The sequence below is a fragment of the Harpia harpyja genome, chromosome 3, assembly GCF_026419915.1.
Source record: "Harpia harpyja isolate bHarHar1 chromosome 3, bHarHar1 primary haplotype, whole genome shotgun sequence".
NCBI lineage: Eukaryota > Metazoa > Chordata > Aves > Accipitriformes > Accipitridae > Harpia > Harpia harpyja.
The window spans coordinates 55,146,170-55,172,208 of record NC_068942.1 but is presented as its reverse complement, the minus strand read 5'-3'; the positions used below and the strand labels follow the sequence as shown (position 1 = coordinate 55,172,208).

The 26,039-nt window shown below is 48.2% G+C and overlaps 2 protein-coding genes across 7 annotated transcripts in view; one reads left to right on the top strand and one right to left on the bottom strand.

Annotated features, from left to right (window-relative positions):
- Nucleotides 1-14,552, top strand: part of SLC25A21 (solute carrier family 25 member 21) — a 282,453-nt gene extending 267,901 nt beyond the window's left edge. For 2 of the 3 annotated variants that reach the window (XM_052782655.1, XM_052782658.1), the window contains 3 exons: nucleotides 6,526-6,607; nucleotides 8,354-8,429; nucleotides 8,797-9,935. In XM_052782655.1, the coding sequence (XP_052638615.1) occupies nucleotides 6,526-6,607; nucleotides 8,354-8,369 (98 nt within the window). In that variant the 3' untranslated portion in view covers nucleotides 8,370-8,429; nucleotides 8,797-9,935. Of the gene's footprint in view, nucleotides 1-6,525; nucleotides 6,608-8,353; nucleotides 8,430-8,796; nucleotides 9,936-13,959 lie in introns of those variants that run through there. The other variant, XM_052782656.1, reaches the window with a different exon arrangement.
- PAX9 (paired box 9) lies at nucleotides 846-21,919 on the bottom strand. Of its 4 annotated transcripts, none has more exons than XM_052782650.1 (5): nucleotides 21,530-21,919; nucleotides 20,023-20,649; nucleotides 17,598-17,740; nucleotides 12,238-12,390; nucleotides 846-2,741 (listed from the first exon to the last, which is right to left on the bottom strand). In XM_052782650.1, exons 1-5 carry the CDS (start codon nucleotides 21,531-21,533, stop codon nucleotides 2,487-2,489), a joined length of 1,182 nt encoding a protein of 393 aa, XP_052638610.1. In that variant the 5' UTR covers nucleotides 21,534-21,919; the 3' UTR covers nucleotides 846-2,486. The 4 variants fall into 4 exon arrangements, with proteins under 4 accessions (XP_052638610.1, XP_052638611.1, XP_052638613.1 ...); XM_052782651.1 differs by having other exon boundaries at nucleotides 1,046-2,741; nucleotides 17,598-17,737; XM_052782653.1 differs by lacking the exon at nucleotides 12,238-12,390 and having other exon boundaries at nucleotides 1,046-2,741.
- Between the last annotated feature and the right edge of the window lie 4,120 nt (nucleotides 21,920-26,039).

Sequence of the window (26,039 nt, the reverse complement as noted above, 5' to 3'; positions counted from 1 at the left end):
CAGAAAAGATTACTTTTATTCCAGAAATGACCTCTTGTGGCTTGGGAAAATTTTGAAAACTTTTAACATAGGCGCACTTTGTTACAGGCTTGTGAATCCTTGGAGCTCAAAAAGCTGTGCTACAGAAGGTTTCTCTTCTTTTGGGGTTTGGCTTTTTTTTTTTTTCCTTTGATGTACCTTCTTTATGCTGTATGGGTAACAATAGGTAGACTTACTCAATGACTCTGTAATCCAGTAAAACAACTAGGTTGAAAGCTAAAATCCTGTTGCCAACTTAGTCATTTATTGACTCATGATCTTTTTCTTCTTGTTTTTTTTCTCAATTTTATTTTTAGTGAAGAGCTTGTCTAGAATTAAACCAATTTCTTTTTCATGGTGTTAAGGCTCATCTTATTTCAGCTACAACTGCATAAAGGCAGAGTAACATCCATCACGTCACTAACAGCATGGCAGAGTGGAAATGCACTTGTGTGCACGTTACCTTTAGTGGTTTCAAAGAAACATTCTTTAAAAAGTGTTCTACTGAATAACAAGGGTTTCAGCATCTCGTTAAAGCTAAGCAGCTGTTGAATGCTTTTGAGGCTGAAGAATACAGGATCACATCCGAGATCAGATCTTTCTTTCCTTAGGGCCATAATACAATACCTGTGTTCTTTATAGAAATACAGTTCCATTAACTATTTTTTAATGCAAAAAGCAAAGGTGGCAGCAGCCAGTTGAGTCCGTCTGTATTTCAGTGGATATATTGTGCATAATATATATGTACTGGTTACTTAGATTATTATGAAAATTTACCCACAGCTGTCTCAGTGATGAAAGCTGGATATCCACAAAGAGAAGACTGTATTTTAAGAGGCGACTGTATTTTACCTTCCCACTGAATGAATGTTTAATATGGTATGCAGATAGAGCAATATTGGAAGAATGAAGTTTTCTCCTCTGCTTTAACTCTCTCTAGTGTAATTTAAGTTATTGCACAACATTTATAAAAATACACAATATATTAATATTCTATGAAGTATATGAAATGTCACACCAGGCTTAATTTTTTTTTCCACGTTCATATTCTGAACATACCTACAGCATGTGGAAAGCATTCTGGAATAACAGTCAGAACTTTATTGTTGCCCAAGGAAAACAGGTAAATTTTCAAAGATCAGAACGTTAGCTCTCTTGGGATTGAAGTTTAAAGCAAAAATAACTGGCACAGAGTACTTGCCACTGGATACAGAAATGTAGAAAGGGAATTTGTTAATATTAAATAATATCTGTGTTTGTAGCACCACCACCAGTATACCTATAAGGGAAAAAAATGCTTCAGAACAACAATGTAAACTTTACCAAGAGCCATATTTTACATTCATTAAAGCAGAAATTAAAGACAACTTCCTCTTAAAAAAATTACATCATCTTGGGGCCAAAACTGCCGGACACAAGTGAGCCGACAATGACGGTACAATTCTGTTTCTCAGTGGGTTGTTGACTGACGAGGCTTTGTAAGCATCTCTGCACAGGTTGCACACTAACAGCATTTTCCGCTACAGTTTTCAGTTTTGTTCAGGTATTTTCCACCCATTTCTGTTTGTACACGTAAAAAGAATGTGGTGTTTCATGAATCTGGGAGGCTGGGTATAGCTGGGGAGAGTTACTTGGCTGGATTTCTGCCTTTGAATCTTCTGCTAAAGAGATAACTGTATTTCATGAGATGTTGAAGCCTCCACTGTAGGCACAAAAACATGATGAAAAAAACCTTACCTAAACGTCATCACCTGAAGCTATCACCCCACCATGCAAAGACACATAAAATAGCTAGAAAGTCACCTTTTTAACTTCAAAAAAAAAAGTAGAAATAAATGTACTGGAAGGTGAAAACAAATGCTGTCAAAAGCCTATATTTACAAATGGCTAAAAACACAAAGGTATTACTACTGCCTGACAATGGCAACATGCCAGAAGAATCTGAGAGCCGTCTATTGCCTTGGTTCTGTATTTGCTTACCAAAACCCAACAAAACAACCAAAAAGTGATCTCTAATAGTGGTGGACTGTATAACCTCGTCGATGAAAGGGTTGTTCTCTAGGCAATCGGCAAACGCCTCCCATTTAACCGCCTTTGCTGATTCGAGGCATAGCAGAATTTTCTGTGGTGATTTTTCTTTATTGATTTTTACACAAATCTTAATAACAATTGCACATTTAGAAAGTCTGTGATGATTAAGAATAAATACATGTGGTTTGACCAGGAGAGAGTGGGACAAGGCTCCACGAGCCCTTTGAGGGACACAAGGTCTTTACTTAAAGAGCGCAACACCACACTTCCCTCAGTTTCTGATGTTGTCTTCAGCTCTTTCAATCCCAAAAGCCTGACAGGAGACCAGTCACGAGGAGAAACGCCAGGTTATCGCTGGCACAAAGAGAGCAGTCTTGAGCCAGGCTCAGGGGGCGACCAGCCAGCGGGCTCATGGTGGGCCTGGACCGGCTCCTGCATCAGAGAGCAGAGGCCGTGACCGAGTGGCTGCCCTCCCTGGCCGTCTGCATGCCCTTGAACGCCAGCGAGGCGGGGATGTCGCAGCCGTGAGGGGACAGCGGCGTGCCTCCAGCATGCTGCCAGCCGTGGCTCGCCATGTAGCCGGACGGGGCAGCGCTGTACGTCATGTAAGGTGACACTTGGGCTGGTGTGGCGTAGGGAGGCATGGCTGGTGCTGACACGAAACTGCTGACGGCTGGGAGGCCGTTGGGTGCCTGAAAGGAAAGGGAAAAACGTTTCTAAGAGAGTAAGACACAGTGGATCTGCTGTAAAAGATGGTGCCCTCAGATGCTGCTGGGGCTTTGTACGAGGGCCAGGGCCAGTGGGGACACCCAGAGAGCCACCCATAACCACTTCCCTGGATTTCAGGGGCACAATGGCCTCCTTGTGCTTTGCTTTTAAGACCAGCTACCTCACATCAGCCCTGCACACCTCTCCCAGCAGCCTGTCCCAGACAGGGACCAGCAGCAGATGTTTAGGGAACACACACTGAGAGCAGGGCAGGAACCGCCAAGGCCCCCCATATGCCTGCCTGCCTTCCCCCAGGCTGATGTTCATGGACTCCTTAAGCACGTGGTTGCATCTAATCATTACATTTGAGAGCTACTGCTGGTGGTATTTGTGATGAGTTTGTCCCATCTCTCTCACTGAGCACCTTCATCCTCTTGGCAATGAGTCCTGCGGGTTGGAGTAGGTGGGCTGTAATATTTACCCAGCCTTCCCCAATTTCGCATGGGGTGTTGGCCACTGTGGCCAGGCTCTGGCAGGTAGTGCTGTGGCAGTTTAAGCTGGGTGTGCAGTGACCACGGCCATACCAGTGGCAGGAGAGATGGTCCCATCCCAGCGCCTCACCCACCCCAGGCCCGAAGGAGGGTGGGCTCAGCCCTGAGCTGCAGCGGGCAGGTGCGGGCATGGATCCCGAAGCAACGTTCCCTGGAGCGGAGAGGTAACGAGCAGCTGGGGGAGGTGGGGACATCTTGAACTCTTTCGTAACTGTTTGCTCAGAGCATGAGTCAGAACTATAGTAATAGTAGTATTATTATTGATGATGTCTTTTAAAAATCTGTTTTCTAGGTACTTGGGGATATAACCTTGCAAATGTTCTTTGCTCACAGCTTCTCCTGGTTTCAATAAGGCTTCTGTGCACAAAACAATTGCGGGCTGGGTCCTTTCCTGTGAGCTATTTTCCTAGGTCCTTCCGTAGACTGGGGAGAAGGTTTCTATTTAAATAGAGAAGGGAGAGTCCTTCAGTCTGCCACGATAGTATTTCACAATGAATGACTCCTTATTTAAATAAAAAGTGTTTGGTGGTTTATTTCACACCCTGTAAATGCTTCTTCAGCAGAACAGGTACAAACCAAGATCATTTATCTTGCTTAAATTTCAATTTGTATTTGTGTAGTGTTTATGTTTTAGGATTTGGGGTGGTATTTTTTCCCAGAAAACGTTTCCTATCTGAATATGAAGGAACAGGTATCAGTTCAGCAAATCATGTAGCATCTGCCATTTTTAATCACCTGGTAGAACCGGACCTAACCTGGATAGTGCAGAGTTAAGAAAAGAAACAGACTTTTGCTTCTGCTAAAACTTCACATGATGTTAACATTTCACTTGTTCAATTCCTGTCTGGATTGCACCTGCCTAAATTTCCAGTATTTACCTCCATAGATGGCACTGGCCTGGTTTCAGGCTCGTGAGTTGCCTACCCATTTAACTCACAGTTCCACTGGCTGGACTATCCTCTCATTGCCACTTGGGAAACCAAGCAGTAATCCTGCTGGAGTCAATATAAATGTGTACAGCAATCTAAAACAGCAGGAGACACTGACGGGATCCCAGCCACAAGCCTCCAATAGGTATATTAATTAGTACAAAACATACAGCTGCAGCAGCACCATAATTGTCATTCCAAATCCATAAACACTGTGTTGAAGCTGAACTTGCCTTATTCTTTTGAAAATCCAAATATGTGACCTGACCTTCAACTCCAATTACACGTCTCCTACTGTGTCTCAGAATTACACTTTAGCCTCAGCGCTAAGTATCAGTGTTTGCAACAATACTAATTAATACAAACCCTCAAATAATTGCACTGTAAATTAGTACACTTCTTAAATCACATGGAAAATTATTTCACTGAATTTACTAGAAAGTAAAAAGCGTGACAGGCCCTAAAAGCTGCTGTTCTCCAAGCTCCCTGCCTCTTCCAACATGTAAAGTGCCTTTCAGAAGAATGCGAAACAAGAATGAGCACCTCTCTGTTTTTTCTAACAAACAGCAACAAAAAGCTTTGCACAGAGGCAGTAGAGCCATTTGAGCCAGGCTGTAACACTGGGACATCAAGAGCCACAACCCGAAGGTACCCTGCACAGAGAAGTACAGAAACCCTGAAGGAGTGCTGGAAGGAGAAAAGACCTGGGGCAAGTCCCTGAAGAGTCTCATAGCCATTGAGCACAAACCTCCAGCCTCTGAAGCTCAGAAGAGGTTTTTTGGACTCTGTGAGGCCACCCTGCTCCTCCAGGCTTGCCCACTCCCAAGCAGGCTGGTACCAAGCAGCCAGCTCAAGGCTATGCCTGGAAGCCCCATTTTAAGTAGGATTCCTCGCTATAAGTGGTCACATCCCATGAACCCTTGGCTGTGCTTTTGAAAGGTTTCCTCCCGGGTTGCAGAGGAGGCGCATGTCCCTCCAGCCTCCTGTGTTGTCACTGCTCCCCTCTACCACGTGTGGCTCTGGGAAGAGCCAGAGCCCTCCTTTGCCACAGAGAAAATGTTTTCCATATGCTGTACAGACTGCCATGCTGTAGGATGCTCTCCAACTGCTGGCACTTCCTCTCAGAGGTCTTTAGAAAAGGCAGATGCTCTAACAGCCTCTCATCTGAGGAAGAATAAGACTGTTAATGCATCCTTCAAAGTTGTGCATAGTGCTGCATTATGCCAAGGTGAAATACTGCTTGATGCAATCACTTTGCCAAGCACCTCTCCTCACCCCACCATCACAGGCCGCAAGTGCATGGGTAGAGAAAGGCAACTTTTGGTCCTCAAGAAATTACTTCCTGCTATGTCCAATGCTGTGTCCAGGCAAAAAATTCCTTGGAGGGGATGACTGTGTCTGCACATGTAAATAAAACAGACCAGGGCCAATTCTTTGGCCCTGAGGATGAGCAGCGCCATGGAATTCCCAGCTGCACAGCTCACCTCTCTTCTGCTAGAAACAGCGTGTCCTCATCCACACAGCCTGTCAGGCAGGGTCCCTGGGCCATGCCCTGCCCGACCCTGTGCTGGGGCAGTGTCCGGCCATGTGCTAACGGGCACGGGCTAGATCTGTGCCAGGCAATGTGCCAACAAGCCACCTCTTTGTTGTGCCACCGATGCTCGAGCCCACATCCTGGCCTCCCGCAGCTCCTACAGACAAGGCTGCCAGGGGTTTCTCAGCAACCAGAAACTAATCACTTTTTGCATGATTTGGGGCAAATCTGAGCTCCTGAACAGCTCACATTAATGCAGACATTGTTGATAAATATTTAATACAATCATATGTATGTTCCCCTGCTTCTATTTATCATCGTGTGGCTTTCCTTAGTATGGTCTTATGGCACAAAGTAAAATGAAAGTCTCTGAACTATAATTGTTGGAGAAGCCCTAGTTTGTCACTGAATTACACTGGAGGTGCTACTTGGGTTGTTATTGATAAAACAGATGGGACTTGCCTAAAGGTTCACTAGTTTTTGTAAAAGCTTAATTTAAAAGCATACCTATCCTAATTTATAACAGAACAACCTTTTTACCCACCCTCTCTTTACTTAAATTACAGCTCCGATAACTGTTGTTTTTACAGTGTCTATTTTGAATGCAAGAAAGATCTTGCCCTAACTACTGAGGGCAGGACGTGGAGGCAGTTGTGTAGGGACCACCAGTTGCGACCTGTCAGAGGCCACCAATGCTGGACAGCTGTTGTCGCTGCCTTGCCGAATTAATGAATCATTCTTATTTTTGTTCCAGAGCTACAAAGCTTCACCGCTCAAAACCATGATGATGTGGATGCCACTAGGTGCCTTCAGCCAAGCAGGCAGCACTGGGATGGGTAAGGACTGGCCCGGCACGGAGCGCCGTTCTGCTTCAGGGGAGGTTTGAGCAGTACCTGCAAAGCAGCCAGAGGCCTCTTCTGGCCCGAATTTAAAGCAGAGGGGATGGAAAAAAACCTCACCTTGTGTGATTTAAAACTATGCTATTCAAAAAAAAAACCCTGATTTTCATCTCTGACTTTCATCAGTGAAGCACTTGACCCAATAATTTTAACCGCAAGAGTTTTTACTTCTAAACAGCTTTAGATAAAAAGTGTAGGTTATCAGAAGGGTTGAATCTTGTCTGTCAGTCCGGCACTTTTTACAAACATGACATTCACTTAAAATAAATGGAGGGGATTAAGTTCCATGACCCTGTATATACTGGATGAATAATTCATCCTGCAGTATTTCAATCAGAGGAAATGAACACCAAAATCTAAACATTCATAATTAGGAGTGCGAGAACCCCATGGTGTTTATGGATTTTTAAAACCCTTAGAACTTGTTTTAAGTGCAGAGCTTCTTGAACTTGGTTTTTAAGTTTTATAAATATTTTTTTTCTTAATTTAAACCATTGCTTTTCAAGGGAAATCTAATTTTTTAAAGCAAACAAACAAACATGTAATTCTAACTGAACAAGAACCTCTGCTGTGCAAGTGATAACGGTTCCTGTTTGAAAGCGCTTACTGTCCAGCTTCTACAAAGACCGGAAAGAAACATTTGCTCTGAATTGCTGCTTCTATCAATGTTTTGAGAAAACTGATGGAATAAGTATTTCCAAATTTTAGAGCTGTGTTCAAAGCCTAGAACACATGACCTCCCACCGATTTGCAAATTCAGTTAAACATGTTCTCGCAAAGATACCTGCAAAACAGCAGTGGTTGGGCCAGGATCACAAGTTAGGTCTAGTGCCTTTCTGCCAAGTTACTGCTGATACACACCAGTGCCAGTGAAAGGAATATCCAGGCCAGAATTCAAAACCAAGGTGGACATGAAGTCTTGCTTTAGGTCATATAAAATGATGCTGCTGAAACAAACGGACTCATGTATTTTCACCAGTGAAGGGGTTGGTTCAGTAGTTTTAACGGAGAGAATTTTTAGTTTTAGACACTTTAGGTACAATGCTAGCTAGAGATGACTTTTGTTGTCACTGTTGTTTTCAGTCTGTTTGGGATTTGGGACACAGAGGGGGTGGGTGGATGAAAAGCAAGTCCAGAACCAAGCTTATGTGGGATTGTCTTTGGAACAAGTAATTTCCATCAGCTGTCTGGACTCCTAAAAGTCAGAACAGTTCCTCTCCAAACCAGAGGTAACCACCACCACCACACACACCTTGATTTCTGTTATGAAGGTTATGCTGGTATAATGTGTCATACAGCTTCAGCCTCCTCCCTCCTGCATGGTAAGGAGAGACAGGGCACAAGCTGTATGGACAAACTTCCCAATCAATCCACGTCAAACTATCTGACTTGGGTTTTTTCTGCCTTGGTTATGTTAATACCAGAGAAACACACAAGCTGGATTCCACTTTCAGATTAATTGATATTGTTTTGTTTCATCCCCTTCTCTACTTTTCCTTCTCTGCCTTTTGCTTGCTAGATATGTGTTCTCTCAATATCAAAATTAGATCACCTCCTGTGACCCCTTCCCATGTGGCTTCTAAATGTTTCAGAAAATGACCCAGAGTCACAGCATTCAAAACCACAGACCTGCATTTATGTTAGTTAGCATTAATAGCAATAATGCAAATGATCTCATTTCAGGTTTACAAGAATATAAACGCCAGCAGATTTGATGCCACAGGTGGATGCCACCTCAGTTTTATAGTCTAACTCCAAAGTAAGTGTCCAAAAGAATGTAAATGATTCTTCTTATTTTAAAGTTATTATTACCAATGATTTGAATCACTTGCCCATTGTAATGTAATTGTTACAGTGTTTTATTAAATAGATAATTTCTTGCATAGACTAAGAGTGTACGTTTTGTAGAAGTATTCTAAATGTTTATGAAAAAGAAGTGTTTCTGGAGAAACGACATAGGCTTCAAGCTCGAGTTACCTAATTCACCAGCCCTAATGAGCTTGGACAGTGACTCAGCCCAAACTCCCCTGCTGGAATCAGCAGAAGTTCAGCCTGTGTCAAGACTTGGGGAACACACCTCTGGTGAATAAGGTTGCTGTTTCACTTGTATTTCTCAATTCTAACAGTGACTTGGATGGAACGAATCCTTCCTGTCCTTGGATCAGCAAGCTCAGCGCGTTGCCTTGATCCTCCAGCACGAAGCGTTTCCCCGAGAGCAAATGAAACAAATCTGCAGCGATATCACAACCGTCTTACTGAGAGCAGCAGCTCCCCAGCAAAGTGGAGTGCTGGCAGTAGCTTTAGCTGCAGGGACGCTACCATAGCTCCTCAGACAGACACCCTCTCGCTGCTCATTTTTCAAAAGGAAAATCTTAAAACAATTTCTGGACATGCTGTGTCTTTTCTGAATGTCCTGAAAACACAGTCACAATGTAGCTACTGGAGAAGTCATTTTTTCCACAGCAAGGGAAAAGCACAGCAGGGAGCTGAGCTGAATATCTAGTCCTTCAATCGGAAGAGCAAATTACCTTAAAAACCCAGAGGATATCTCATGTTCTTAGTGACGTGCACATAATCATTAGAAAAGGTTATGGCAACAAGACTAGGAGCAATCAAACACAAACTGCAAACATAAAGGAAGCAAACATGGTAAATCTTCCTTTTTAATTCGAGGTTAAATATGATTTATAAGTCAAACCAACATATGGGATCCCAAGGGAAGAGTAAACAAATTTTCCAAGTAAAACATCAGCAGCAGGCCTGTAATGGAAATCTCATTTAGGAAAATGGCATTACCTAAAGATGTAAGTAATGTACCTGTGTTTCTTTTAAGGTTTTAAAATAAATAACCTTAAATAATATTTTGGTAGAAACTGTAATTAACTAAATTAGAGCTAAATTCTGAAGCAGCTATTCAGTGCTACAGCATCAACGGGAAAAATGACATGATCCTACAAACACTCATTCGGATCAGTGTCCCACTAAAATTAACACACCTACACAGGTAAGTCAGAGTTACCTAAAGAAGAATGATTACAAAAGTGAGCACTGAGTAAATTTCTCCAGTTTATGATAACACTTTTTATTAAAAATCTTTTTAAGAAAAATGTAATAAAATTGCTAAGCTGTATGTGAACAACATAGAGTTGACCCTGCAAATCAGGGTTTGCTGTCTTTTTATAATATTGGAAAAATTTCTTGCAAAAATCTTTTCATATTAGACTATATACCCATATTCTTAGGTGAATGAACTTACTTTACTGAACATGCTCCCCCTTTGATTTTCTATTAATTTCACTGCAAGCAGAAGAGAATAAAACAGACTCTGAAAAATGAGGACGTTGTCATTAAGTAATTTTGACATCCAAAAAATCTTGAACAGAACGGGACACATTCTGTAGGTAGGATATTACTTTGAAACATATGCCTTTATTTTCAAGAAAGACTGGACAGCAGTAATACATTGGATCTGAGGAGCTTTTAAAACAAGACACGGGCAAGGGGTTTACAGTCAGTCTGTTGCCCAGCTAAGCTGGGTTGATTCCCAGAAGACTGACCTTTGAAAAATGGAAAGAGACCTTTCAAGAATGGGGAATTACAGTAGTTCTTTTTCACCTTAAGTTGTACGAAGCAATACTGGTATTCTAGTTGAAGTCACAATTAAAACAGAGTTATTTGCATGCTTGAGTGCTTTAAGATTCCAAACGTAATTAGTTACCCAATCCTATACAGTGTCTCTTACAAAGATGCTATTTTCTTTACAGTTATTTCTCCTGTTACTAAATTCAATGCATTACAATGTACTGCATAAGAAAATCACACTGCTTCCTTCTAAAATACTGTTCATTCCCTTAATAATGAGCAGATCCCATTCCCCGTGTTTAATGTGCTTTTTTATTAACTTAAAGTTGTTTCCTTTACTTGTAGGCATCCCCAGCTGCACTGAATAACACAGAACTCAGATAATATCGAGTGTTTTAACTATAGTTGCGACATGCATCAAGATCACTCTTAATTATATTTTCTTATCAAACTTTAAATCTCGGCCTCTTCAGGGAAATAAAAACCCAGTTTTGGAAATAGTAATAGTAACTTGAATTTACACACCATCACCACTCCTTTCCTAAAGGAGCCAGGGGCATTTTATGTCTTTTCCAAAACAAACTACAGCAGAAACAAAAAAAAACCCCTCTTTCTCAGAGACTGAGGAATCCACTACAAAAACAACAGAGGAAAAGAGAGGTAGGAGAAAAAGGCACGATGGAGACAAGGAGGACAGAGGTTGTTGTAAAACCTAAGCGCACTCTGAGGAAAAGCAGGGAGCAAGGGTTTCCAATGCTGCTTCAGAAGAGGGATGGCTTTAGACAGTTTTCACAGTGAAGTGAGACCTACCACATACGGCACACCAAGCACGCACTAATATGTCCACCTAAAATGTCTCTCAAACGTAGATTATTGTGCAAGGTCTGTACATTCACTGAATGGTTGCTTTCCATTCATACTCCAGTTTAGGAAGGATGACATAAATGGAAGTCACTGCCTTTCCAGTGAAGGCGCTGGATCTTGTGATATATTCTATTATTTAACAAACCTCACAAGCAGACTACCTCGAAGTGGAGTGAAAACAAATTCTATTTGCTGTGAGCACAAAGCTTGATTTTGATGACAGATAACAACTTGAGTCTCCCTTAGACAGATATACTGTGCTTAAGAGGACAAAAGGAAAGCTCAGAAAAAAATCATGCCATATAAGCAAACTCCCTTGAGTAGGAACCAACAACAGATTCCCATAGTTTTAGAACAGATTTGCACAGTAATTCCTCCTTGGTATTTTGGCAAAATCTGGAGTCAGGCAGGGCACACACGGACATTAAACAAGCAAACAGGAATTAATATTTGTTCTTTCTGTGCTGATGGTTAAAACTATAATGTATTAGTAAAAGGTTCTATGAAAAATGCCTTCTTAATATAATATATTTAACAATATATTGTAATTTCAATATGGTGTTATTTAAATTAAACTGAGGTTGGAAGAAGGAGATTTACAGACACAGAGACATCAAAGGGATTCTTGATGGCTAGAAGCCAGGCAAATATGGGATCAAACTGGTAAAGACCCCACTTTGTCCTCTTCAGGGAGCGCCAAAACAGCAATCCCCTTTGTCTAACAAATCTCTGATGCTGCAGAGGCAATTACTGGGAAGCTGGTAAATTAATGAGGGTGAAATCACAGCCCATTGATTACTGAATGCCCACGGTCATTATGACTAGGTACGTAGGCAATTCCTAAGAGCTGATAAATTGCCACAACAGACAAATTCAAACACACCATACAGTCTTTCTCTACTTCCCACTCTACTGCAAGCACCAGAAGACGGAACAGATCAAGTCCTATCTAATCCCCCTGCCCCTGGCACTCTGCTCCTTGGCGGGGACAGGTATCTCCCACCACTCTCGCTTTTCAGTCCCTGGTCGTGTTTGTCATGGCGGAGCTCCTGGGGGGTTGGGGCCCTTTGAGCAGAGGGTGCTGAGAGTGCAGTTTGAGCGTCATCATACCATTCACTCACCTCTCTGACTTTCTTTATTAGTTTCATCCGGGTGGAGTGCCCTGAAGCCATGTGGGTTGGTGGGCAGGGCACTGTGTTTTGGCCGTGGAAGCAGGTGGCCAGTAAGAGGCAGGTCTCACAAATGGGGTTCGAATGGGGTGCCATCCAGATCACCTGGGAAGGAATCGGGTGCATGTAGTGGGATCAGCTCATGCCCCTCACCCACAACATGCAATGACATGGATGCCTAGACCTCGAGCAAGCTATCTTAGTGACAGTATTTTAATAACAGGCACTGGTCTGGAGATCCTAATGAGTGACACAGAACCAGTCTCCAAGCCAAGGTCTGAACCCCTGCACCAGACAGGAACTCTGCTAACAATCCTACTAGGTACTACGGCAAGAAAGCAAATAAGCACCTCTCCTCAACACCTTCCCCCCCGGGTATGAGTGAGGAGCGGGAGGTCCGGACCTTTATCATTGATGGATTTTGCACAGACCCATAGCAGGAATCCAACTGCCTAAATCCTGAGTTAGAATACAAGATGCCAAATAAGTAATCTGCTAATTAAAGTTTTCAATAAATAACCTGTGAAGGAGGGTCGTGTAGTTGGCCATAACATTTAAGGTTACATTTTCATCTTATTCCCAAAGAAGCTACGGTATGTTATGGGTTCTAAACACTGCAGATAAAAACAATTACAGATGCTTTGGCCACTGCGTTCATTGTTCATTGTTCATCCACAATCAAAGATCAGGAACTAAATATTTACATTGCCTACTTTTTCTGTGCAAATAATCATCCAGAATTGCACCCGCAATTATTTGTAATCACTTGCCCTAAAATGGAGCCTTCCCTTTATGAGCTTACAGCACATGGAGCTCATGACCCCTAATCAGAATGCAACCAAAGGACAGGGAGTGCTATCCCAGCAAAGCAAAAAACTCAAGCTGCTAACAGCTGATGAAGTTCAGCTGAGACAAAGGTGAAGCGGTTGCTACTTTGGGGTCTGCCCAATATGTCAGAGGAAGACCTCACTCAAACCATGTTCACAAGTCCCTCTGAATTAGGAGGAGTGTTTTCAGCAACTGCGGTAGGTTTGGGATCAGGCCTCCGAACAGCATACCCTTTCCAGGAGCGAGCTTGCAATAAGCGCTTGCTCTTAGACACCCACAGTTACAAGCTTTTTCCCTTAATGAGTATCATCAGCTCCCTTTGGCAATGTGTACATCTGCTTCCTGCAATGCACACAGCAAAAAATTCTGAAAAAAAAAATATTTCCAAAGCTATTATTTGTCTCTCAACAAATCATACAGACGTACATCAGATCTTCTGCATTTTCATACATGTGTAAAAAGAGACCACAGTTTTTTCAGATTCCACATCCGTGACGTTAGTCCAGAAAGTCACAAGCATCAGATGTCTGAAAACTGCATTTTAAATATGATACATATTTATTAAATGTTGTCATTTCAAATGCAGGGTACAAATGGGTTTGTATTTCAGTGATTTCAGCTTTTTTTTTTTTCCTTAATGCATCTGTCAGTATAAGCTGCATAATGCACAAAATACTCAGAATATTCATCCTTTGCATTAATAATATAATTATCTGAAGAAGCCATCCCCCCAACACTACATCGAATGTGCCTCTCCACATAAATACGCAATATAACTGAGCTCTGTATGCAATGTGTATGACCCAAAACTGTCAAGCTCTCAGAAAAATCTATTTTTCTTTTCAGTTTCTCTGATTCACAGTCGCTCTGTTTGCAAAGCTGTATGACAAATTTGTGAATACGATGCACCGGGAAAATATAATGCAATTGCTTATGTATAAATGACAACTTGGGACATCAGGTAATTAAAAATGAATAGAAACTTGACAAGGCATCTCTGTGATTTCCTGGGGAACATTTGGTATAGAATCACAGTCTGCCAAGCAGAGCTTTCAACTCCCCAAACCCAAATACTGAACAACATTGCAAACAAAGGCCCCAGAGACACCAGGAAATTCATAATACTTAAAGTGAAAAATGTTCTACATCCAGAGGTTCAGTTTCGTGTTAAACGAGTGTGACTGTATATTGCTGAGGCAAAAATGCGAAGTCTTCCTGCCTCTTTTATGGAATCCTTTCCTAGGCCGAATTCCCATTGATGTGTGGGGCAAGGGGTGAAATGCAGCCATTCGAACCCATCGAAGAGATTGGCCTCGGCTGCCAGCTGACAAGTCTGGGAGGTCAATAAGAGTTTCGCCTGAAAAAAGCCTCCAGGATCCCATGTGTTAAAAAAAATGTATATCGTATAAAAGGTGGGCTCAAATAAATACATTTTACAAGTACAGTAAGACCTTGTTCTTTGGGCTCAATTCTTCCCTTAATGCAGAGGGAGTTTCCAGGGGATTTCTTGAGAAGTAAAATAGTATCTTCCATGACTAAGGCTGGGGAACAAGTCCTTCACTCGACTAGTAGCTATGGAGCTATTTGCAAGCTGTAGACAGGTGAACCTTGAATGTTGCTGATGCTTAAAATGCATTGCTGGTGCTTAAAATATATAGCTGATATTTGTTGGAAACAGCAGAATTCCCTATCACTCACACAAAATCCTTTGTTAATGTGCTTCAGAGCACATTCCCTCTGCTCCTGTTGTGTAATTGGAAAGCCTAAGTAAAGCACGCACGCTTGATTCCCTGCTGCTCTACTCCTCTTGTAGGCGCCTCTGACTTCGGTAATACAGACGTAGAACTGAAATATTACAGAACAGTCACTTCTCTTCTCTGGGGGAAGTCTGCTGTCTGCCTTCTTAAGACCCAGCTTTTGTAATGAGCTTTGCCCAAAGGAGATGAGGAAAATAGCATTTACCCTGACATCCAAAGACATAGCCTATTTCACTGTAGTCCTTCTGACATATAAATTACGACTGTGGCTTCCCTATTTTTCCACCATTCCAGATACGCCTTTGCTAGATTTGCACAAATGAACCAATGTTCTCTCCTGTCCCCTGCTCATCTGTTTACACCCAAAGCAGTACACGTTGCAAGAGACTACGAAAAGATCCAAGGACGTCAGAGGCTTTTGGTGAGACTTTGCTGTCACAGACTGTCACCCCAGACTCGCTGCGCTTCAGTGAACGGACAGCTAGTAAGTCAGTGCTACGTGCAGCAAGAATTCAGTTCATAAACTTCACTTTGCACCTGGCTGGAACAAATGTTTTGGCAAAATAATGTTGCAAATACTGCAAAAAATCACATTTTCACATCCTTATTTGACATTAATTTTTTTGGAATACATTCTAAATTAGCAAGGTAGTAAACTTGTGACAGACCAAGCAATTAATGTACATGTGAATGAATTCTCTGCTAAGCAAGTCTGAACACTACATGAATAGACTGGTCTATACTTTAGAACTCTCCAAAGTGAAATTCTATTTACCCATATTATTAAGGGGGGGGAGGCGGGGTGGGGGGGTGGAATCTCCTCTGTGTCTTCTTTTTAGTGAACAGCGTTCTGAAAATGACCTTTTGGATAAATACTCTTTAGCTTTTCTGCCCTTTTAAACTCTCTGGACAATGTATTTTGATAAATGAATTCCATTTTATTAATAGCAATTTGCTCCATTTTTAAATAGCAAGTATGATTAAATTACATTTATCAGGTGACGTTTCAGGTTGAACAAAACTTTAAAGTAAGACTGGTATTGACAGTAGAACAGTGATATATTATGAAGATGAAAGCATAAATACTGAAAGAGTAAAAAAAGATAAAAAATAGTTTCCAACACCAGCACTGAAAATAACCCGATTTACATAACATTGTTCCTCAGCACGTCTGTTGAGGTAAATGAGATTCCAACAGAGGCAATGGTTTATAGCCTACGAGCCAGATCCTGTGAATATTTCAGCAGAATCGTGTGCAGAAAGCCCAGCCTGGAACCTAAGACAACGCAGCCGCAGTACAGCTGTTCTTAACAGAATAATGACAAGCCATTTCCATCATTTTTAGTAAAACTGCTAACACTTTGTTTCGTTTTTAAAGAAAATTGTGGAAGGATGAATATTAACTCTAAATCTAACTCCATCTTTAACCATGCAGTCATGGCTATGCTACAGTGCACGTTATTTGTGATGTGAAATGAACAGAATAATAATGGCATAATAGAAAAATGTAATACAAAACAAATAGGACAGCATTAAGGGCGGCATATTGTATGTAAGGCAATATATGTAATAAAGTGGGTGTTCACTTTTGGGGCCTACAGTATTTCCCACTCTGCCTCATTCACCTCTTTGCAAGCGTTCCCGCAGTTTGTGCTCCACATCTTGAATCTGAAAGGGTCCGATTCAGCTACTCTCAGCACCAACTACGAGCTACAAAAGTCTCCTCGACATGGAATCCAAAACCAGACATAGAACTCGAAAAATACGTCCAAAACCTCTGTCTTTGAATGGGAACACGCTAAACGGAGACCACAGTTTTTCCTCGACTCCATTATAAGCGTAACAAATGAATGGCCGGGAAGTCAGTGTATCTGAGAAACCTCTGATAGATAGGTTTTGAAATGTTTCCATCGCACGGAAAACAGTTTTCAAAACCTGTGCTTTCCCAACGAGTAACAGTTGAGCCTTTTATAGCTTTTCTCCTGGCATGGGATTTGATTAGCAAGTACAAAGATTTAGACAGAGATTTATTAAGTAACAGTTATATCGTGCTGTAATTAAAACGTAGGAAATTCGCCGTCTACTTAAGCGTTTAAAAATGCTTAATGTAGGAAGCAATTACACCTCATTTTCAAATTATTCCCCTGCCTACAGAGCACGCTGCGGACAGGGTACAACGCGGCTTTGAGGGCGGCGGCGGGACGTGCCCGCTCACACGCCCCGGGGCTGCACGGCCCGGCCCGGCCCGGCCCGGGGCTGCACGGCCCGGCCGAGGCGGGGGCTCGGGGCCGGGCCGGGGCCGGGGCCGGAGCCCCGGCGGGCGGCGCGGCGGGCTCCGGTCGCCGGGCGGGCGGGCGGCCGGCCGGCGGGGGCTGGTGCGCGGCGATTCTCGAATGTCTGCTGGGCGGGCTGTGCCGCGGCGGCGGGGGCAGCGCCGGGAGCCCGGGACGGCCGGGAGGCTCTCGGCCGGGAGAAAGGCGGGCTTGGGGCTGCCGGGGGGGGGCTGCGGCGGCTGTGCCGAGGGAGGGAGCGGAGAGAGGAGCGGAGGAGGCAGCCACGCTCTTTCCCGACGTCGCCCGTCTTGGCGGACTCCGTTTGCAAACCAGAACCGAGGGAAGGCCGGCACCGGCTCCAAACCGAGAGCGGCAGCCCCGGGCGAGGGCCGCAAGCCCGCGGCGGAGCTCAGGGGCCCTGTGCATCCCCGCCCTCCCCCCCCCCTCTCTTTACCTGGCTGTACTTGGCCTCCTGCTCCAGGGAGTTCTTCTCCAGCCCGTTCACGGCGTGCTGGGCCGGGGGGGGAAAGCTGTTTCGGCCCAGGCTGCTCCATTCCTCCACCTTGGGGCTGGGGTAAGGCGAGGTGTCGCTCACTGCTGGGAAACACGGCGGGAAGGGGGGGTTAGAGGCAGGGGCCGGGATGCGGAGCACTTTGCTCCGGGCCGGAGACGGCTCCCCCTCCCCACGGGACTCGGTCTGCGGGGCAGAGCTGAGGGGAAGCCCGTCGCTCGCCCGCTACACCTCGCCGAGCCTCCTGGGAGCCCCAGGAGAGGGTGAGCCGGGGGAAGAACGGAGCCGGGTCGCTCCGTGCGGCTGATGGCAGCGATCGCCAGCCGAGCCCGGAGCTGGCCGAGTCGCTCGTCCCCGCGTCCCTGCGCTGGCGGGACGGAGCTGCCCCGCGGCACTTGTCCCCCGGGATCTCCTAAGGGGCATTTGTGGCAACGGCCTCGTGTGTGTGCGTGCGCGCGAGCCCGAGGGCAAACGATACCCCCCGTTAGAAGCAACCCTGACACGGCTGCAGATGAAGCAGGCTCCAAGCAAGTTTGGGACGAAAAAAAGCAAGAAAACAAAACAACCAAAACAGAAAAAGAATTTTTTTTTTAAAGAAAAAAGGGAGGAAGATGGGGGGGCGGATAAAAGTCCTGTTATTTACATGCGCATCAGCCGCGGCACGGGAATACCGGGCTGTTTTGCAGGCGAGCACATTCTCCGGGCCCCGCCGGGGAACCCGGGGCGGGGGGGGCGGCTCCCCCGAGCCCCGCCGCATCGGAGCCTGCGGGGCTGCGGGCCCGCCGGAGCCGCCGTGGGAGCGGGCTTCCCCGCAACACCACCTCGCTCGGCCCCTCGCCGAGGCTGGGGAAAGGCACAAATCTGAAGTTGTCTTAAGAAATTGAGCTCTCTCGGTGAGCGCCCTTTTCTGCTGATCTCACACTTTCCCATGAATAGGGGCTTCCTTTCCGTGTCAGCAAGGTCAGTTTATACTATAAATCAAGGGCGAGCAGCCCCCATCTGCGGCATCGGCCGCTCAGCAGTCCCGGCTCTCTGCTGGGAAGGGGAAGGGGGGAAATTTTATGCTGCAGAAAGATGTGTGCAGCTCCGAGGTCTGAGGGAGACGGGGCAGATACCGAGGCACCCGGCAGTACCGTCAGAGGCCTGCCTGCCTGCCAATGTGGTGTTAATAAAAAGAGGAACTCGCAAAAAAAAAAAAAAAAACCTCCATTTCTCATGTGATTGTAATGTTCTCATTCTTTTTAATGTTCATTGCCAACAGTACCTCTCCCCAGCACAGAGCAGAGATTGCCAGGCGTCTATTTGTTAAAGTCGACTCAGAAACACATTTGTTTGTGCCAGTGTGGTCTGAGGATAAAGTTTACAGCGTGAAGCAGAGGGCGAAGAAGGACAAAACTTAGGTATTTTTGTACGTATGAATGGAAATAAAACATACGTGTGTGTGTGTATTGCTTAAAAAAATACCACCTTTTTGAGAAAAGAAAAAGAAAATTATTCTGCAGCGCCTAAAGGATCAGTTCGCATTTGAAGTGCTGCTGGAACCGGATTGAAGTGCTGCTGGAACCGGCAATGAAAACAGAAATCGCACACACACCCCCCCCTCCGCTAATTGGGAGGGAAGAGTGGGACACTGAGATCGCTGTAGGCGAAGGATATTTTAGACTGTTGTTTTAAGCACTTTCACTGTTAGTTCACTGGCAGAGACCAAAATGGAAAAAATGTCCCTTTCTTTGCGGCAAAGCGTAGCGAGCGGCTGGGAGTCGCGACGCAGTTTCCAGGCGGAGAAACAGAAAGAAGGTGGAAGGGGTAAAAGAAGCAAATCTTGGGGGTTTGCTTTTCCTGGATCACCGCTTCGGAGGAAAACACCGCATCAGAATGAAAGCAATTAGGTGACATTTGAACTTCCTGCCGGAGCAAATTTGGCCTGATTGCGAGAACTAGAGAAAACGGACTTCTCGGTAACGCCAAGGCGGCGCCTGTGACCGGAGGGCGGCAGCGAGCCGCGGCCGGGAGCGGGACGGCGGCGGGGCCGGGGCTGAGCGCGCCCGGGGGCCGCCGCACCCCGGGCCGTTCCCTCCGGCCAAGGTCGCCACTCCTCGGGCCACCCCGGCAGCGGTGACGGCCCATGTGGACCGTTTGCTGGTCCGCCCGCAGCCCACCCCGGGACCTCCGATCCGCCCGCGTCCCGAGGCACATCCTCCGGTAAGCTCAGCGCCCAGCTCGGGCTGGGGAAAAACGCGAGAGGTTTCCCGAGGCAAAGCACGAAACCTCCTTCCGACCCTCGGAGAGGAAGGAGACCAGGAGCAGCGGACCGAAACGCTCCGGCCCTGCCTGGCTGCCGCTGCGGCCCCGGGTCCCCCCTCCTCACCTTGGTCTGTAATGGAGCGGATCCCCAGGATGTCCGTCACCGAGTGGGAGGACGGCCACGTCCTGGGCATGGCCATGGTGCTGGGGATTGCTGGCACCCCGGGAGGGGTGGGCACCTTGGCTCCTGCAGCAGCGATGGGGCTGGGGTAGGAGTAGATGTGGTTGTAGGGCAGAGCAGGCTGTGGGGGCGGCTGGTGCTGCTTGTAGGACTCGTAGTGACTCTGCTGAGACAGGTTCCCGATTTTGTTCCGGAGGATGCGGCTGATGGAGCTGACCGACGGCACGTTGTACTTGTCACACACGCCGTCGGCCAGCAGGCGATCCCGGATCTCCCAGGCGAAGATGCCCGGATCCCTTTGTTTGTAGGTCCGGATATGTTTTACCACCGTGGGGGTGGTGACTCGAGGCTTGCTGCCTCCGATAGCCCCCGGTAGGATGGAGCCGGTCTCGTTGTAGCGAGCCAGGATTTTGCTGACACAGCCGTGGGAAACGCGGAGCTGCCGGCTGATGTCACACGGTCTGATGCCCAGTTGCGCCAGTTCCACAATCCGCAGCCTGATGGCATTGGGCAGGGGTCTCCCGTTGACAAACACCCCCCCGAGCTGGTTCACTTCCCCGAAGGCAGGTTCTGCAAGCAAACGCACAAACACACCCGTCGGACAAGGCGAATGGCTCAGAAGGGGGCGTCCGAACTGCTCCTCATCACAAGGCAGATGTCACAGCTCGGGGACCCCCAGGTCACTCCACGCACGCTTCTTTATAATAGCGGGATGCCCCCGAAATTGAAAGGGGGGGGGGGGGAGAAATAGGGAAGAAAAAAAACCCAACAAAACGAGGGGGGGAAAAAAAAAAGAAGAGAGGGAAGAAAGCAAGAAAATCCGCGGCAACAAATGTCGGAGCTCTCCGGACTGGGCATCAAGCATATTCCAAAAAAGCACATTCCCGAGATGAAAAACGAGATCGCCCCAACAGACAAGTCAGCTTTATTGCCACAGGAAAAAAGACCACGAAGAAAAGAAAAAGAGAAGAAAAGCATTTTCGAAGACGTGGGGGAGGGGGAGGAAGGAAAAGTAGTTGAGGAAATTCTTTTACATCTTGGGAGAGGCAAGGGCAACGCGGTGCTTCTGAGTCGCGACTAACTTTTTAAAGACCGTTTCTGGTGCTGTTAGCGCCTCTCGCTTAACAGCACAATTACACCAGGCTGTAAACCAAACGTGCTAAAATGTTAACTGCTAAGATCGGTGTCAGGAATAATATACAGCGTGCCGCGGGCTCCAGCCATCCACTCGGCTGCCATCCTGCCTCGCGCTCGCCTGATAACATTCATAATAAGCCGAGCAGTCGCTGGCTTTCTCTCTTCCCTGCTCCTGACCCTCAGCGTGTTCTTACGACTTGTAGGAACACGAGCAAAGTCAATAAGGGAGCTGCGGCGGCGGCACATGCCGGCGCACGGGCGCTCCCCCGCTCTTGACAGCCCTCGAGCCCTCCTGCAGCTCCCGGCCACTTACCCATTCCTCCGAGCAGGACACCTCTGGGGCTGCCCTAAATCCCGAACGGAGACCTACGCCCGGAGACGGGCTCCCAGCCTCCTGCGCTCCCGGCCGCACCAGCCCCCGAGGCTCTCTGGTCTCCACCGAGGAGGCAGCAGGGGCGTGAGGGAAAAAAGGCTACGAGGAAATCTGCTTCCCGACGAGAGAGCCTTGACTTCTGCATTTCAACCTCAGGGCAACGTGGGCAGGGCTGGGCTGGGCAGGGCGCCGCAGCCCATCGCTCCCCCGAGCCCGCCCCCGGGGGCGGCCCCGCCGCCCAGCCGCCCTCCTAATGGCCAGGGGAGATGACGGACAGCGCGGCGCCGGCGGCCCTTCCGCTCTCCCTCGCAGGCGTGCTCGGCACCTGGGTCCCCGCCACAATAGAAATGGCCATTTATTTCCTACCTGCCCGCCGGTAAGTTGCGCGGGAAGCGCGGGTCGCGCTGGGGCGGGGCTGGCACCGGCACCGGTACCGCGCTAGGGCATCACCCGGCCGGGGGCACCGCCGCCGGCGGGCAGGGCAGGGCAGGGCAGGGCAGGGCGCGGCGCAGCGCAGCGCCGGGCTGCCCTTCCCGGCCCTTCTCCCAGAGCAAGCGGCCGGGGAGGGGACGTCGGGGCTGGCGGAGAGGTTCCTCCTTTCCTTGACAGAAGCAGAGCGATGTCTTGACACAGGCGCGGTTAGACCTGGCGGGTGCGGCAGAGAAGTTCTTCCGCGTTTACGGTCCCCTTGTTGTAATAAAGGACTTTCTCACTAACGAATTTTTACGGGTGGTGCAGGAGAAGGCTGCGAGCGGTGAGGCTCGAGTCATTTTTTGGTGGAAAGCGCAAACCGGTCGGGAAATCGGCTGCAGGTTCTCTTGCCCTGGGAGGAGACGGGCCGGGGCTTGCGGCGCCCGGGCACCGGGATGCCGGGGTTCCCCGGCCGCCAAAGACCGGCCCCGGCTTTGTTTTAATCCCCACACTAAATATGGCACGGCGCCTAACTGTAAAATGTCAACGCCTCGCAGCTGATTTCAGCTTTATCAAAGACACTGCTACATATTAACAGTTAAAAGAAAAACAGACAAAGCTGGTAGGAATTAAAGTATGTGTGGGTCACGGCGTGTTTGTGTATGTGGAAGAAGTGTTTGGTTTGGCATTAGGTGTACGGATCTGTGAGCTCGTGTGTGTGCCTCTTGCATACATCCCACGTACGTCATGTTCCACACAGACATCATGGGCTTCCCAGCTCCAACCAAGGATTTATCATGTTTTCCTTTTTTTTTTTTTTTTTTCCCTGAGATTCTTTTTTGCTTGTTTTGGTTGGGTTTGGGTTGGGTTTTATTTTATTTTTTAATAGAGTCTCGAAGGTACAGGCTCTATAAATTAAATAAAACGTGAATAGAAATAATGTGGTGGCCGGAGTGCACGAAATATCAGCAAGTAAAAATTGGTGTCACTGGTGTGTATGAACGCTGTATAAATATTATCTTAATTGAAATGTTTGTAACATATTTTTAGAAAAAATCAAATTAATTGAGCTAGACTTCAGAGCCTGCACATATCGTTACGAACGTGCATAGGTAGGAGTAAGTAGGGTGTTGCAGGAGATCGCCCAGAAATTAATGGCATGTTGCAGACGTTTATGTGGTGGAAAGAAGGCAGTCGTCGTTCTTTCGGAGGTTATCTCTATTTGATGGGAATATCGGCGGATACTTCTGCTTCCTCCACAGGTATTAAAAAAGACAAAAACCCCCCATCAAAACAAAACAACAAAAACAACAAAAAAAAACCCAAACGACAAGATACCCCCACCCCAAAACCAACAACAGCAAATTTTCTATGGCAGTTTTGTGCTTATTTCAGAAACGTGAGTTGCAAATTCAGAATATCACACTTGTAAATTGTGGTGTTTCCTCAACCTAGATAAAATTACTTCTGGTAAAGGGGATCCCCACCTCCCCGCGCAAATGCCACCGTCGGAAAGCTATGGCACGCCGCGCAGCCAATACTGCAGGCATTTGGTGAAGCCAGAATCCTTTTCGGTGTTGTGAGCCGACCTGCTTTGGGTATTTTTAAGGCTGGGGCATTGAACTAGTGGGACCCGGATCCAGCCTTTCATTAAGTGAATTATGTAATTAAACAATGGAAGGGAGTGCGCGTCCGTAAAACTTCCGATCCGCAGTAACAGCGTACTTCTTCCCGAAGCAGAGTCGCTAGGGGATCCCCGACAAGGCGGCCCCCCGGCAGGCGTCCTTCCCCGCCCGGCACAGTCTGGGCTGCCCGCCTGCCGGGCCCTGCCCGCACCCTGCCCGCGCCCTGCCCGCCGCCCCGGCCGCCCCGCACACGCGTCCCCTCCTCTCCCGTTGCTTCAGCCCGGCCCGGCGGCGTGTGGCCGGGGGCCACCTCCGGGCGCACGGCTGGTGTAAGCCCGGCCCCGCGACTCCTGGACCCGCTCGGCGCCCCTGAAGCTCCCCCAGGGCTGCTGGGATGCTCGGGCGTGACCCTGCGCTGCTCTCCCACGCTGCCCGGGCGGCTTCTCTCCCCATCTGCGCCTATTGTGTTCGCAGTTGTGTCCTTTTCTCCCCCCTCCGCCGTGTCCTCCAACCTGTGTTCCCCCTCCTTCCCTCTCCCACCCCTCCACCCCCGAGCCCGCCTCTGATCTCCTGGATATTTGGTTTCTTTCCCTTTCTCAATGTGTGTTCCTGATGTGGTCCTGTCGGAAAAGCTCGTTTACTCTGCTCGGGTCTCCAGTGGTTTAAGGATAATGTTTATCAGAAGTGAACGTGCTCAACTTGTTTCCATTCAACTGCTGAGTGTGGGCTGAAATACCAAAGGTCACATCTACAGCGAGTCGGTAGAGGGCAGGGGGAGCCGGGAGGAATATGAAAACATTACAATATACAACAGCCTGTTGATCGCTTCTGACCTGCCTGGCAAAAAGATTAATTTTTTTTCAGGTAGGAAATCATGGAAGAATCGGAGGGGAAAGGCGGCAGGGAGAGGAGGGCGGGGGGCACGGGCTCGGGGTTTCTCCACCCGGGGAAGGGCACGCGTGGCCGGGCAGGGGCTCGCCCCGAGGTGCGGGCCGCTCCGCCGGCGGCCGCCGCGGCACGCACCCGCGCCCCCACCGCGGGGTCCCCCCGGCTGGGCAAAGCAAAGCGGGGAGGGGGGGGAGCTGAAAGCGGCTCGGGCAAGGGCCAGCCGAGAGCCGGGTTTCCCCTCCCGCTCCTTCCCCTCCGTGCCGAAGAGAGGCACTGAGCTGTGCCGTCCCGCAGGATGCTGCCGGAGCCCCCGGTGCCGGCAGCCCACCGGTGTGCCTCCGGCGTCACTGCCTCTGCCCGCCTCCCCTCGACACCGAGGCATCGCAATGGGGAGCTGGAGGCTGCTCCCGCGCCTCTCCCTTCCCTCAAACCCGGCTCTCTCGCCCTCTTTCCTCCACGAAACGGACCTGGCGTGAGCTGCCCGCAGCAAATCGCCTGAACGGCAGCAGCCCCGGTGCGCGGGCGGTACCGGCGAGGCGGCGGCTGGCAGCCCCTGGCTCCCCCCGGCCATGAAGGCCTTCTCCGGGGCCGGGGGGGCCTCCAGAGGGTGCCCAGCCCCCGGAATCTCTTGAGCCCCTGCCGTAGTTGGCAGCGGGGTCCCGGTGCGGCGGCACCGCGCCCCTCCGGCCGGGCTCCGGTACGGGAGCCGGCCGAGGCCCCCAGCGCCGCCGTACTCCCCTCGGCGTGCCCGGCTCCTGCCTCCCTGAGCCGCCTTCATAGAGAGCCTGTCCTCCATGAGGGCCTTTCTGGAGCGGCTCCGCGGGATGTAGTGCCTCGCTGATCCCCAGCGTCCTCCGCTCTCCCACTGTAGGAAGAAACCAGCCAAATAAAAGGCGGTACCCACCCCCAGCCCCTCTTTGAAGCTGCAGATTTGTAATGATTTTTTTTGGAAGGAAGCTAAACCCCTCTTCTTCCCCGAGGGGAGGAAGCTACTGAGGAGCTGTTAAGGCAGAAGGATGCTCGTATGGCAACATATTTTGTAAGTAGAAGTCTTCCCCGACCCTTCCCGAAGGGCAAAGCCCCCACCCACGTCGGGTGGCCGGGTTTCTCGAGGTGGTGTGGGGAAGCTGTGGGTCTGGGGTGGCGGAGGCCAGAGCTACACAGATGTGCTGCGTCTAGCGACAACCTTGGGCCCTGGCTGGAGGTGACCCATCCTGGAGGGAAGGTGCTGTGTGATGTAGTGAGGGGTGAGGCCCACGGAGCTTTGAAACGGGGCTTTCGTTTTGCACAGCGCTATTCCTACACGCGGGTGTATTAAATCCCACGGGATCCCCCGGGGTCGCTCCCATTTTCTGCTAGGCACGTAAGGAACCAAATGCGGGATGAAGAGGCCTTCGCGTATCACTGGCTGCCATGTGCATTTCCTTATGCGACAAAATAGCTGAGCCCAGCAGGTTAGCTAGGGCGCCGTGCCTTAGAAGGGCGCGGGAGGGGGTGTGGGGCCGGTCCCGGCTGACCCCGCGCTC

What these genes read in the sequence shown, in the direction of transcription:
- PAX9 (XM_052782650.1), bottom strand. An exon ending in CCGCTCCATTACAGACCAAG is followed by an intron (nt 17,741 to 20,022) that starts GTGAGGAGGGGG and finishes CGTGTTTCCCAG; the next exon opens with CAGTGAGCGACACCTCGCCT. An exon ending in AGGAGGCCAAGTACAGCCAG is followed by an intron (nt 12,391 to 17,597) that starts GTAAAGAGAGGG and finishes ATTCCTTCCCAG; the next exon opens with GTGATCTGGATGGCACCCCA.